Raw genomic sequence first — 15,148 nt, forward strand, 5'->3', positions numbered from 1 at the left:
GATATCTGATCATGTGATTTATTTATCCCATTCCTTTTGAAATGAGATTTTAGTCTCAACCTCAATGGCTTCATGTGATGAATGTATCCCATGGTCCACTTGCCTTGAATTCAACAACTTCCTCATCTCTTCTCTCTCATTTCTTCAATTGAGAATCCTTCATTTCTGTTACCTAATTCCCCATTCACCCACCAGTAGAAATAAACTTTCACTATTTACCCACAGTAAAGTCCCTAAGTTTCATTTTCTCCTTTTACTGGCTTCTTAGTGTCGCTCCCGCTCACCACCTTGCTGCTTCTGTTTCCAGCTCTGCAAGAAAAAGGCTGAGACCTACATTGACTTCGTTCCCCAGTCTCCATCTCTCCTCAAGCCCCCATTTCCCAACCCCTTCTCTCCCTGAGCCTCCATTTCTGAGACCCCTCTCTCCCTGAGCCCCCATTTCCCAACCCCCTGTCTCCCCCATCTCCCAGCCCCCTCTCTTCCAGCCCCTATTTCCTAGTCCTCTCTTCACTATTTCTCAGCTTCCTCTCACCCTGAGCCCCAGCCCCCTCTCTCTTCAAGCCCCCATTTCCCAGCCCCCCTATCTCCCCAAGACCCCATTGCCCATCCTTCTCTCTGAGCCCCCCTTTCCCAGCGCCCCCCCCACATTTCCCAGCCCCCTCTCTCCCCGAGCCTCCATTTCCAAGCCCCCTCTCTCCCCGAGCCTCCATTTCCCAGCCCCCTCTCTCCCCGAGCCTCCATTTCCCAGCCCCCTCTCTCCCCATTAATAGATTCTAGCCATGGCAAGAATGTCGTGCAATATGGGGAGTACCATTTAACTCTTTGGTCACCCGAGATATCAAGAATTGGTCACAATGCAGGTTGATGTATTACTTCCAACTACTTTATTTCAGTTCTTTTGCAAAAAAATTGAAAATGTAACTGTTGACACAACCACCACAAACAAAACATTAATTTGGTTTCCGAATTACAATAGCACAACTGCATTATCTCGGTTGAACTTTAAAGTGAAGTATACAAGGAGAACATTTTACTTCAAATTGTTTGCTTTTTTAAATAGAATATTGACTTAAACTTAAATTTATTTGGCTGTTTTAAATTTTGAAAATGCCAACTCTCCTGCCTTAAGTAAGGCTTTCCTTCCTGCTCAAGTTCTCTGGGGGCATCAAAAGCATATCCCTGGGATGGGGTGGTGAGGGAATGGGGATAGTGGTGGGTGCTTTTAAATGCTAGTGGGTTTTCAGTAATGGGAAGCTGTTAGTTTCCTTACTGCTTGCGATAGTGTCAGGTCACGGCAATTGTAACCACTGAAATGCACTAGCATTCTACTGTCCCAATCCGGACAGGAAGTGACTGCTAGCCTGTGGAGTATTGGCCAGCGAAAGGCTGTCCACCAGCACTTGAGTATATGTGCAGAAGGGGCTTTTCAGGAAGGGGTTTGGTGATAGGGGCAAGTTAGAGGCAGAGATGAAAGTAAGCGGCCTTGGTGGTGGACAGTGTGTGTTACGTATTTCTCCATTGCAACAGTAATCTATCCTATTCAGTATTGTTTGGTAAACACTATCATAACTTGCAATTTAAATTGGTCAGATTATCATCATTCATAAATAGAATACATGTTTAGAAGTTCCTAATGTGTACAAATGTAATGGCCTAGTTAATGGTTACATAATCAGATGATTATAAATTAATGTCAATCATCTTTAGTTGACCTAATATTATTGTATTAAATCACATAATAGAAATATATTACACTTTGGAAACTATCCTGGACTCCCCAATCAATAAGCCTTGCAGGTTTTCTCTGCATCACCTTTGCTGCACCTTGAGTCAACCTTAGCAGATTTTGAATAATCAAAATGAGATGGTTCCTGTCCTGCAACAGAGATGGGACAAATAAACCTTTATCATTACTACAAAAGCAAAGTACTGCAAAATCTGTAAATCTGAAATAAAAACAGAAAATGCTGGAAATTCTCAGCAGATCTGGCTGCATCTGTGAAGAGTGAAATAAAATTACTGGCCAGGAGTTTCAGCTCGGCATGTGGGCACATATCAGACAGGCCCAAGCGTGAAACAGCGTGCAATATTTTGGTTGGTGGGCTTGCTGCCGACTCTCACATGCACCCGCCAACGATTAAGAGGCCTACTGAGGCCCTTAAGCAGCTAATTAAGCAGAATTTTTCACTGCCCATGCAACTTTATGGTTGGCGGGCGGGCGAATAGGCCAGGCAGCCTTTGCGTTTTTAGCGAAACCTCATCCACAGGCAGGATGAGGTTTCCAACAATGAATTGGGAAAAAAAATAAAACTCTCTAAAACTCATTTTTAACATGTCTCTCTCCATGTGACTGAGTCACATGTGGGGACATGTTTAGATTATTTGTAGTTTCTTCTTTTCTCACTTTAAAAAATCTTCAGCTCCCTGAGGCAGCTCCGTGCCTTGAGGGAGCTTTCAGTGAGCGCACCCCCCCCCCACCCCCAGCGCACGCACAGACTTCAACGCACGCGCTCCTCCCGCCCCCACCCGGCAGTGCTGAGGCTCTCAGTGCGCGTTTCACGCTGACTCGCCGTTAATTGGCCAGCCAGTGTGAAATTGCGGTCGGGGCCCAATCACGGGCCGCGGAACCGTTTCGGGGCTGCTCCTGCGCCCACCTGCCCGACGTGGGGAAAGTCCAGCCCAATGTTTCAGGTCGATGACGTTGCATCTGGACTGGGAAAAGTTAGAGATGTTAGGTTTTGTATCGGCTTTAAGCAAGAGAGAGGGAAGGGGTTGGGGGGGAGGAAAGAGAAAAGAGGAGGTCTGTGATAGGTTGGAAGGCGGGAGTGCTAATTAACAAATGGGATGATGGTGTAAGACAAAAGGAGATGGGAATGGGACAAGTGAAGAAACAAAAGATGGGTCTAGAGGAGGTGAAAGGGGAATAATATAATCAATACCAACAGATGCTGTCTGAGAAAATGGGGACAATGGGTATGATTTAAAATTGTTCAGCTGAATGTTGAGTCCAGAAAGCTGTAAGGCATTGAGGAGACCAAATGTAGATTGGGTGGCTGGTTTGCAGAAAATCTCTGTTCAGTCTGAAAGTGTGATGCCAAACTTCCAATTCTCTACCCTAAACTGAACTGGACTAGCCATATAAAGACTGTGGCTACAAGAACAGGTCAGAGGCTAGGAACCCTGCAGTGAGTAACTCACCTCCTGACTCCCGAAAGCCTGTCCACCATCTACGTGGCGCAAGTCAGGACTGTGATGGAATACTCTCCACTTGCCTGGATGAGTGCAGCTGCCACAACACTCAGGAAGCTTGACACCATCCAGGACAAAGCAACTCACTTGATTGGCACCTCATCCACAAACATTCACTCCCTCCACCACTGACACACAGTAGCAGCAGTGTGTACCATCTACAAGATGCACTGCAGGAATTCACCAAAGCTCCTTAGACAGCACTTTCCAAACCCAAGACTGCTACCATCTAGAAGGACAAAGGCAACAGATAGATGGGAACATCACCACCTGGAAGTTCCCCTCCAAGACACTCACCATCCTGACGTAGAAATATATCGCTATTCCTTCGCTGTCACTGGGTCAAAATTCTGGAACTCCTTCCCTAACAGCACTGTGAGTGTACCTACACCACATGGGCTGCAGCAGTTCAAGAAGGCAGCTCACCACCACTTTCTCAATGGCAATTAGTGATGGGCAATAAATGCTGGCCTAGCCAGCGATGCCCACATTCCATGAATGAATTAAAAAAATCTTCCACTCTGACCTCTCTGTCCTTTGCCTCCTATACTGTTCCAATGAAGCTTAATGCAAGCTCGAGGAACAGCACCTCATCTTTTGATTAGGTACTTTACCACGTTCCAGACTCGGTAAAGAGAGAGGGTAAAACTTAGCCATGGTGCTGAGGAGAACACAGTACTACTATTGGCTGGGTGAAAACTGAGAGGCTTCCTTGTTCTGTTCTGAAACCTGTAGCCCTTGCATTTATATACCTCTTTACCACTTTGTGGTACATTTGTTCAAAGTGATCTGCTGATACAATATGCTGCTTTCTACACCCCCCCCCACCAACACCACCCCCCCACCACACACACCCCACCACCCCCCCAGCCCCAGGAGGCATTAATATTTGCAGCAGTGTCCTTTTTTGCAATGATTTTTCACGTTAGAGTTCTAAATGTTCTCCCAGACCTCGAGTTCCTAATTTTTTTTCTTGCTGTCCCCTCGCTTCCAACTACATCCTGGTGCTGCTTATAAACTGTTGTTGTGTACTGGCTGGCTTCTGACAGCTTGCGTGGATGGCTGTGTGTTTTGGCTGTCTGTTGCTTAAGTTAGTGGACTGACTGTAGGCTGTTGAGTTGTCTAGTCTTCAGTGTCCAATTCTGGTCACCATACTTTCGGAAAGATGTGAAGGCTTTAGAGAGGGTGCAGAAAAGGTTTGAGAATGGTTCCAGGGATGAGGGACTTCAGTTATATGGATTGATTGGAGAAATTGGGGTTCTCTGTAGAGAGAGAAGGTTGAGAGGAGATTTGATAGAGGTATTCAAAATCATGAGGGGTCTCAGTAGAGCAGATAGAAAGAGACTGTTCACATTGACAGAAGGGTCAAGAACCAGAGGACACCATTTTAAAGTGAATGGCAAGAAAACCAACGACGAAATGAGGAATTCGTTTGGACTAGCTGAGGTGCTCTTGCAGAGAGACAGCATGGACACGATGGGTCAAATGGCCTGCTTCTGTCCGGTAACCATTCTATGATTTTTGGTTTGTATGGTCCAGCTTTCCATTAGATAACAATTGTACAGGTACAATAGGCCAAATGGCCTCCTTCTGTGGTGTATGATTATAAGATCAGATCATAACCATTGCCCCCATTTTTTTGGACAGCAGCTGTTGGTATCAATTCTACTTTTCCCATTTACGTCATCGCTAGACCCATCTTTTATTCCTTTACTTGTCCCATGATCATCCATTTTGTCAAGCACATCTGCCTTAGAAGCTCTGAATCTTCCACCCCACCAAAATCCAATCCTCCTTTTACAATTGGGCCCAGCCAGGTTTTTCAATGTACAGTTCCTTTAAGGTGACACATGCATGCTATTAACAGAACAAGGCCTGCGCAGTATCTTCCAGCTTAACAGGAACATTGGCACTGGCATTTCCTTTTGTCCTTTCCTCTGCTCCCCGCCCTTCCCTGCCTCTGTCACATCTCTAACTTTTCCCAGTTGAAAATTCATCAACCTGAAACATTCTTTTGTTTCTCTCTCCACAGATGCTGCTGGACCTGCTGTGTATTTCCAGTATTTTCTGCCATTCTCGTCATTTGAAATATTCACATTAACTTAGTTTATAATTAATGACTACTTTACAGCAACCTTTTTTTATTTTCCCTATAACTAAAACTTGACTGATTATTATTTATCCTTTGAATACAATACCAACTTTTGCTATTGGGTGCAAAGTTTCAACCTGATAGACAATAGGTGGTTATCTCTCTAACAATTATGGTTTTACTATCTAGAGAGGCATTAATTAACCTTTTTGGTATTCAAACAGTGATTACAATAGAGCACTCTAGGGTAGATTTTCTGATTGGATCACCAATTGGGCATTGGTCAGGTTGTACATTATTAGCATACAATCAACCATTACTGGACTGACTTCCACTGATTTACCAGAATCAGCTTTATTTAAATAGCACAGATAAGCCTCCAGGTTAGACTGGGCCTGGAGTTGGAAGGACACCTGAAGAAGCAGGAAATAAAGGCCAGGATTTTCCAGTCGCACCAGCTGTGGGAATCGTTGTGGCAGGGATGGAAAATTTGACGGACCAGCAAAAGGTCCGTTGATTTCAGGTAGGAATTTCGGGACCCGCAGCGGGTGGCAAGTGTCTGCAGCCTTTACTAGGGGTAATAGATAAAGCAAATGGCTGTATTTATGCCATTTCTGCTCATAAGTCTATGAAACCTTCACAGTCCTTAGCTCTGAATCTCTGGGTTCTCACTGCTTTTCACAATGTGACCTTCTCAATATTGTCTGCTTACATCTATGTGATCATTTCTCATCTTTCACTTCTCTCCCATAAAATATTTACTAAATGTCTCATATTCAGAGGTCTCATTCATTTTCTCATCTGTAAAAGAACTTGGATCTGGATACCTAACTTCACTTAAGCCTAAATCTTCAACTGTTAGGAGAACATCTGAATCAATTCTGCACAACTGGTCACTTGGGAATATAATTTGAGTATTGCTGAAAAAAGAAACATGTCGAAGCTTTTTGTCTTGCATCATCAGGACATTTTGCAAGAATACCACCAATATAAGGGGAAAACAACAATTTATACTGCATGTGAAGAGAGTGCTGATTGGTTGGCATGTATAATTCATGAGGATCTTTTAGGTCAGCACACCTAACTGTTTAGCTGGGGGCATTTGTGTTTAGTGATGCATCGATGTTTGTTATTGTGTATTTGAGGGAAGTATCTTCTCTGGTATTCACTCATACAGAAACATAGGATCAGGAGCAGGCTATTTAGCAACCCCCAAGCCTGTTCATTTAAACTTTGAAAACTTCAATTGACCCTTTATCCATAACCTTTTGGGGAGCAAGTTCCAAATTTTTAATGCCATTTGCTTCTTGATTTCACTTCTAAATGGCCTAGGTTTAATTTTGAGATTATACTTGTTTTGTGTTTGACAGTAGAACTGCTCAGTGCTTTCTCATTGTAGGTCATTATTGAACTGATCTCAAGATGACTGCTTCCAAAGACTGCCTCGTGGCAGAGGTCACCTGACTACAGAAAGCCAAATGGGACATGTTGTACTGTTGCATTTCAAAACCCAAACATCCCTCTTTTCATAACAAACAAATGGTTCAAACATCCCCTTTTCCTACCGAATAAAGATACAACCATTCCCTTTTCTCCTTGCAAACAAAAGACAAATTTGCATGCGTGATCATGTATAACAGTAAGTTATTCAAGCTACCCAATATACACCCACTGTTCTCATGCATTAACAATGTATGTTCTACTAGTTAATCTCTGCTGGGTTGATGACTTCCAGATCATGTCAGGTTGCTGCTTCTCGTTGAACCTTTAAGATTTCACATTTTTACTGTCCTTTTTATTTCATGCTTTTCATGGCTACATGTCATGGCTACATATTGATTCTTGAAGTAGTCTTTCAGGGTCACAACTTCTTTGCGTGCCTTTTCTGCCTGGCTCTATATCTGGTTGAGTTTTTTCAACTCCCGCTTTGTTTTGCCAGCTGTGGAATTGAAGGTCGTTATTTCCTTCTGGTATCTTTGTGTCATCTCTGAAATTTGTTTGTTCAGATCTAACGCAGCTTGGTTAATTTGAAGATTTCAGTTTATCGAGCATTTTCAACAGTATATACTCAGCCTGAATCTTGCGCTTCAAATCTTCCAGTTCAGCTGTGATGTGAACATTTTCCTGTAGAACTGGTCATTTACCTTTGGCTCATGCATTTCACTGCACTGATGTGGTTGACAACCATCTTGTGGTTTACTTGTCTCCCTCACCCTGGAGTCTTTTGTTTCCTTCCCTCTGGGGTCTTTTTCTGCCCTTTGTTGGCACGTTCAGGGTTACCAATCCAAGTTTTGCTTCAGCTGAGATGAGTGACCGATGTGTCCCATCTGTGATCTAGAACTGTAGGTCTTCCTTCTTGTCATTACATTGGACTAAGTTGGCCTCTCGGTATGAGTATTGTGCCATCATAGGCCTCAAACTTACTTTTGAGGTATCATTTTTGGATTGCCATGTTGTGCCACTTCACACATGTCTATGACAGTCATTATGTTGCATGACGCACCAGTGTCTATCTGACACTTCATGTTCACTTGGTACTCTCCTCTGTGGTCATCATTGTAACAGTCACAAACATTTGTCCTCCATAGACTTGACAGAACCAACCTGTTGTATAGTTCTTCATCAGACTCTTCTGCTGATATCTCTCCAGTGGCCGTCTGTACAGGCTTGTTCTGATTTTTTTCACCAAAAACCTGTGTGTGAAATTATTCTGCTTCTTGCAGTTAAAACATTGCTTTTCCCATGATAAAAGCAGAATACTGTGGATGCTAGATTCTCTGTTTCATTTTCTGTTTTTGTTTCACCTTTTTTAGCTCTTACCATTAACACTCCCTTTTGTCCATGACATCTTTGCCCCCACCTATCACTGGCCTTCTGTCCAGCTTCACCTGCTCCACTCCCCTTAAACATTCTAAATTTCATCACATTTCTACTTCTCTTTAGCTCTGAAGAAGGGTCATTTGGACTCGAAACGTCAACCCTGTTTCTCTCTCCACAGATACTGTCAGTCCTGCTGGGTTTTTCCAGCATTTTCTGTTTTTGTTGCTTCTTTCCCCATGCTGGGCAATCCTTCTTTTCCTTTGTATGATGTCCTCCACAATATTTGCATCCAACCCTTTGCGATTGCTCTGCTCTTTTGGCCTGGAATGTGTCTCAGTGTAATGTATCTCCTGGTCTGCTCTGCAATACATATGCTTTAGCTGATGTTTTATAACTGTCGCATTTTTACACACATCTATCGCTTTCTTGAGTATCAGTTTGTCATCTTTCAGTTGACTTGCTCTCACTGAGCGGTCTCGAATGCCGAAGACTATTTTATCTTTAATCAGATCATCTTTTAGCTGTCCAAATTCACGTGATTCTGCAAGCTGCGTTACTTTTGTCACATTTGGGCAGGATTTTTCATATGGCAAGGAGAGCTGGGCAGGAGTGGGTGGGGGCAGGCATGGAGCCGATCGCCACCCACGATCATCTCCGTGCCAGCATTTTATACAGGCAGGCCAATAGCCCAATGCCAATAGCGACCAGTAGCACTCAGTGCTACCTGTGCAGGCGGGAGGAGGATGGAGAGTTGGGGCCAGCACTCAGCACAGCAATCTCCTTGAGGCAAGGAGCTGCCTCAGGGAGATCGAACGGATATTAAAATAATTAAATAAATGATTTGAAAATTTATTTAAACATGTCCCCTCATGTGACTGTGTCACATGAGTTGAGACATGTTTTTATATTTATGAAAATGTATTTATTTAAAGCTTCAGGAAATCTCATCCCGCTCGTGGATGAGATTTCCTGAAAAACGCGAAGACCACTTGGGCCTTTCACCTGCCCCCGCCAACCTTAAGGTTGGACCAGCAGCGCTCACAAGTGTTTCAATTAATTTCTTAATGGCCTTAATACATTTCAGCAAGTGCACAGTTGACTCTGGTGCATGCCCGTCGAACGAAATATCGCGATGGCACATGGTGACATTGGAACGCACGCCCAATGTCATTGCAAATCATTTTACACATCGGTGTGTCCACCACCTCATGCCAATTGAAAAATTCTGCCAGTACTGTTCAATGGTTTCCTGTTCACCTTGAGCTCTACTGTTGAATACACTCGAGTTCATACATAAAGTTCATGCGAGGTTCAAAGTGTTTGTTCAAGCCTTTCAAAATCTCTGCCGTCTGTTTTCTTTCTTTGTCGGTTAGATTTAGGGTGGTACATAATTCATAGCAGTCCCTCCCCAACTGTGTTAGAAGTGTGGCTACTCTTATCGGTTCTGGCTTGTTAATTAAGTCTGTTGCAATCTCATAGTTTTGTCATTGCAAGTGGAAAGACTGCCAGTTCTTCCAAATATTACCTTTCAATTTGACAAGGGCTGGGATTGGAAAGTTTAGTGCCATATTCACTCATCCAGTATCTTACTTGCAGCCTTCAGAATGTGTTGCTTTTCCTTGTCCTTTTTCAGCGCCTTTAGCAGATTTGAACATTTATGTGCCTTTCTGAGCTGTTTTCTCTGCAGAATTTCCAGGATTTTTAAAACTCAGTCTTATCTCCACTTCCTGGCACCATGTTCCTTGTTTAATGACAGCACAACTTCTCAGTGCTTTCTTATTGTAGGTCTTTAATGAACTGATCTCAAGATGTCTGCTTAGAGACTGCCTCATGGCAAAGGTCACATGACTACAGAAAGCCAGATGGTACATGTAGTAGTTGCATTTCAAAACCCAAACAATACCCTCTTGTTCTGAATTCCACCACCAGAGCAAGTAGTTTATCTGTATCTACCCTTTATCATTATAAAGACTTTGATGTTTTGTATAGCTTTTGATTAGAATGCATGCTTAAGTTGATATTCATAGCATTCTTTTTGTGTGGTTGAATTTTTGCTTGCACAGATTTACAGGGAGCTGCTGTCAGATGTGCCTCCTTGTACAATATGTTCTCTGTGTCTATGTATTGAATTCCTCAATCATTTTAAATTTCTCAGATTACCCCTCAACTTTCTAATTTGAAATCTATCCCTATAATTAAATTCTCTATGCCATCATATAATTCTAATGAATCTGCACTGTACATTTATAATAATATTTATATATGTTTATAACAATTATAGTATATTAATTATATATTAATTGTAATACATTTATAATTCACAATCTATATCAATGATTTAGTAGATGTGGGGGCTAAGTGTAGTATTTCCAAGTCTGCTGATACAATGAAACTATGCGAGGTTGTGGGGAGGATGCAAAGAGCTTCAAGGGGATTTAGATAGACCAGGCAAGAAAATGGCAGATGAACCATAATGTGGAAAAATATGAAGTTATCCACTTCTGTAGAAAAAACAGAAATGCAGAATTTTTCTCAAATGGTGAAAGACTGGGAAATGTTGATGTCCAAAGGGACATGGGTGTCTGTGTTCATGAGTCACTGAATGCTAACATGCAGGTGCAGCAAGCAATTAGAAAGGCAAATGGTATGTAGGCCTTTATTGCAAGAGGATTTGAGTATAGGAGTAAAGACGTCTTGCTGCAATTGTATAGAGCCTTGGTGAGGCTTCACTTCGAATATTGTGTACAGTTTTGGTCTCCTTATCTAAGGAAGGATATACTTGTCATAGAAGGAGTGCAATGAAGGTTCACCAGATTAATTCCTGGGATGGCGGGATTGTCCTATGAGGAGAGATTGAGGAGACTGGGCCTGTATTCTCTAGAGTTTAGAAGAACAAAAGGTGATATCATTGAAACATACAAACTGAAGGAATGATGTTTCCCCTGGCTGCTGGTGGTGGTGGTGGCGGTGGTGGGGGGCGTGTCTAGAACCAGGGAGACAGTCTCAGAATAAGGGGCAGGACAGTTAGGACTGCGATGAGGAGGAATTTTTTCACTCAGAGGGTAATGATTCTTTGGAACTCTCTACCCCAGAGGACTGTGGAGGCTCAGTCATTGGGTATGTTCAAAACAGAGATGGATAGATTTCTAGATATTAAAGACATCAAGGGATAGTGCTGGAAAATGGCGTGGAGGTAGAAGGTCAACCATGATCTAGTTAAATGACAAAGCAGGTTAAGGGGCCAAATGGCCTCTTCCAGCTCCTATTTCCTATATACACCTGCCAGAGCCAGTATATATTTTCTGAGATGCATTGCCCAAAACTAAATGCAGTACCCCAGGTGGAGTCTGATCAAGACTCTGTACAACTAAAGCATCACTTCCTCACTTTGGCTAGGATTTAATGGGGTTGGTGGTGTGAAGACCCACATAGTCGCTGGGAAGGCTGGCAAATTAAGTTCATTATTAAGCCACTTGAAGGCCATTACTCCTGAGCCCACTGGGATTTAGTGGTGGCTCAGGGATTTTGTCGGTCTCACATGGGTCTCCTGTGCCTCCTGAGGTTACTTAGCAAACCAAACAGGGTTTGCCAGTGATCTCCCAAGGGGTGGTCCCTCTTTCAAAGGAACACAGTGCCCAATCGAGGGAGAGGCATTGGGTAGGGGGTTGCCCACCAAGGACCACTCCTTACCTTCCACCTGAGCCCCCCCAGCCCTCCCTCACCAGTGACCCCCAACTCACTGTCCTCGTCTGCCTAGAAGGATCCAGCGATAATCCCTGGTCAAGGCCTCAGAGCATTGTCAGCTGCAGCCACTGCTCCTGGTTGCACTGCCTATAATGTGCAGCTGCCAGCCTCTGATTGGCAGCAGCTCTTGGGGCAGGATTTCCAACCTATTGGCAGACCTTAATTCTGTGGGAGACCTGATGCTGCCCATTTAAGTGTCTGATTGAATTTAAGTAGCATCAGGCACCGCTTGGAAAGGCGACACTGGTAAGTGAAGTAGTAAATGACTTGTTTTTCCAAGTGCAAACATAAAAGGAAGTGGGGTTAGAAGGAGGATATGAGTAAGATTCAAGGAAGTGTACAGAGGTGGCCATATCTCTGATTGAGATGAGGGGAATAGGTAGGCCATGTGTGAAGGCAAGAACGAGGGAGTGACCATGGAAATAGCATTTATATGGAGGGGAAGGTCAAGGGAGGACAGGAGGACTGTAAAGTCAGAGGAGTGATGGGAAGGTGAATTGAGATGAAGATTGAAATAACCCAGGATAATTAGATACTTCAGCTAAAGTATATAATTATTTTCAGGAGGAGTTGTTTAACCTTTGATTTGATCAGATTGTAGCTATTCCTTTGGAACTGCAACCGATGTCTCAGTCTCTCCCTCTAGTGGGACATCTTTGGGCTCTGCAACTGTTGAAGGACTTTCAGGTTGCTCGATGGTTTCAGCCACGGGGACCTTGGCCTCTTCTGTTACCAACTCGGTGACCTCTCCAGCAGCTTCAACCACTTCAGGAGACTGGACCTCATCTGGTTCTAATCATAGTTCAACATAACCATGTCAAAATATATCACGACACACAGTATTAGCTATGCTTAAAGAAAAACTTTGCCCCAGTCAGAATGATGGAGGGCTGCTTGGAACACAATCTACTGTAACAGAAGACATTAGATTTCGTTGACATCAGCCAGGAGAAAGGTAAAACAGGCTGTCGATTCACTATCACCCATATTACACTGTGGTGCCATGTCAAGACCTACACTCAGCAGTTCATTCAAAAAAATGAAAGCAGTGCACTGCATGGTTCGGTACAAAATCATACAAACCAGAGGACCCACACTGAAATCTCAATCTGTGCTGCCTTACCTGACCTCAGACAAAGCAGTTGTTGGACACAAAAACTGGCCCCCGTGCCAGTGACTCAAGAAAAATAGCAAATAAGCCAGACTTCCAATCTTAATCAGCATCCAGTGAATCTTGCTGGGAATTGAACATGTGGGAGGACAGGATCATAATGAGTAGGGATGCTCACCACGGTCCAACAGGCTACCAATAACTAGTCTACACTCACACAAGAAGAATGGCCACTGGGCCAAGGTGTCACAAGACAACTTGTGTCAATGGAGTATGGAACCTCCCTAGCATGACTCAGCTTGTAGAGGAGATGAAAGTAGTGAGGGGAGATATATTCCCTCCCTGGAATACCACTCCAGTGACAATACCAATATGCAGTGGTCTAGAAACTGAGGGTAATGCTCTGGGGGCCTGGGTTCAAATCCCACAATGGGAAATGGTGAAATTTGAATTCAATAAAAATCTGGAATTAAAAGTCTGATGACCATGAAACTATTGTTGATTGTTGAAAAACCCACCTGGTTCACTAATGTCCTTTAGGGAAGGAAATCTGCTGTCTTTACCTGGCCTGGCCTACATGTGACTCCAGACCCACAGCAATGTGGTTGACTCTTAACTGCCCTCTGAGCAATAAATGCTGGCCTAGCCAACGACACCCACATCCCATGACCAAATAAAACAAAATTCAGCTTCCAGAGAAGGTTAACTGGTGTGTATAAAAGATTAGAAACATATCTTCCATTTGAACTGTTTTGCTGAACAATTGTTCAAGCCCTTCTCCTATTACAAATAGTTAATTTTTAGTTTATATTTTTAAAACAACATTGACAATCAGTAAACAGCCATTCAGAAAATAAATAATTCCATCTGGAACTGAAAAAAAAATAAGAGGACTACCTTTGGCATCCAGTTTTCGACAATTGGATTCTTACCATCTTACTTTACAAGGTGTAGAGTAACAAACAAAACCAAAAAAATTCTAAAAAGGAAATTAAAATTCTATATTTATTATTACATTTGCTGCTATGGTTAAGATCAGTGGTGGAAATCACAGTTCTGAAGCTACTATTATGTAAACACAGAAAGAAGAGAACAGTGACAAGAAGGGAAAACAAGAAGGATTTACCGTCAAAGTACCTAACCTAGCTCAAACAAGTTTAACTCCATTCTGAAGCACAGGGCAGTCGCACATTAACACACATATATGGTTGGGAGGGAAGAAGTATGTAACAGGATTCAATCTGAGCTTCCCAGCACAAGAAGAATGGAAGAACTTCACCATCTACTCTTCTGATATCTCAGCTATGAGAGGTTCCCGTTGACTTTGGAGAGAGGAGAAAGGGCAACAGGAGCATTGGAAAGGGACCATTCACTTGTTAGGTGTTGCTGGTGTGGTGACTGTGATTCATGTAATTGTACGTGTAGGGTAATAAGTTGTCAGATCCCCAGTCAACGCACTCCCAAAGCCAAAACCTCTGTCAGACGTTTTTACTCAGAGAGTGATGAGAATGTGGAATGCTATGTCACAAGGAGCAGTTATAATGAATGGCATAGGTGCATTGAAGGGGAAGTACATGAGCGAGAAAGAAATAAGAGGATACATTGAGATGAGGTAAATGAAACAGAAGGAGATGAGTGTAGAGCATAAACACCAGTGTAAACCTGTTGGGGTGAATGGCCTGTTTGTGTGCTATAAATTCTACATACGATGCTGTCTGATTGCCATGGACAGCCTCTGATGATAATCATGCAAACCAGAGACATAGTTAAAGATGACAGGATGACAAGCAATGGTCTACCGAAACATAAAACTCAGAAACCTCATTCAACATAAAGTCTCACATCCAGGGGCTAAGTGCAGGTTTATGTTGACTAGTTTTTCCATTTTCAGGAAATCTTTGGTCACAAGCTGCTTATCCAAGATAGCAAATGAGTAACTCAATTCTTCCAGCAATGGCTCATGAGAGAAATATAGTACAGCCAGAATCATGTCATTAAAGCTTTCTATATATCCCTTCACTAATCACAAGATGACTTGAATACAGTATATTTAGGTGTAGAATAAATAGAACAATTTCCATGTGTTCAATAATCCTATCAATCTGCTATTCCCACAGACTGATTGAGACGGT

At 42.9% G+C, this 15,148-nt stretch overlaps 1 protein-coding gene across 2 annotated transcripts in view; it reads right to left on the reverse strand.

Annotated features, from left to right (window-relative positions):
* Nucleotides 1-869: 869 nt before the first annotated feature.
* Nucleotides 870-15,148, reverse strand: part of mgarpb (mitochondria localized glutamic acid rich protein b) — a 47,543-nt gene continuing 33,264 nt past the window's right edge. For both annotated transcript variants that reach the window (XM_041187045.1, XM_041187035.1), the window contains 2 exons: nt 12,485-12,697; nt 870-1,876 (listed from right to left, as the gene is read on the reverse strand). In XM_041187045.1, coding sequence (XP_041042979.1) covers nt 12,507-12,697 — 191 coding nt within the window. In that variant the 3' untranslated portion in view covers nt 870-1,876; nt 12,485-12,506. The remainder of the gene's footprint in view (nt 1,877-12,484; nt 12,698-15,148) is intronic.

This window comes from Carcharodon carcharias, chromosome 1 (genome assembly GCF_017639515.1).
Source record: "Carcharodon carcharias isolate sCarCar2 chromosome 1, sCarCar2.pri, whole genome shotgun sequence".
NCBI classification, from domain to species: domain Eukaryota; kingdom Metazoa; phylum Chordata; class Chondrichthyes; order Lamniformes; family Lamnidae; genus Carcharodon; species Carcharodon carcharias.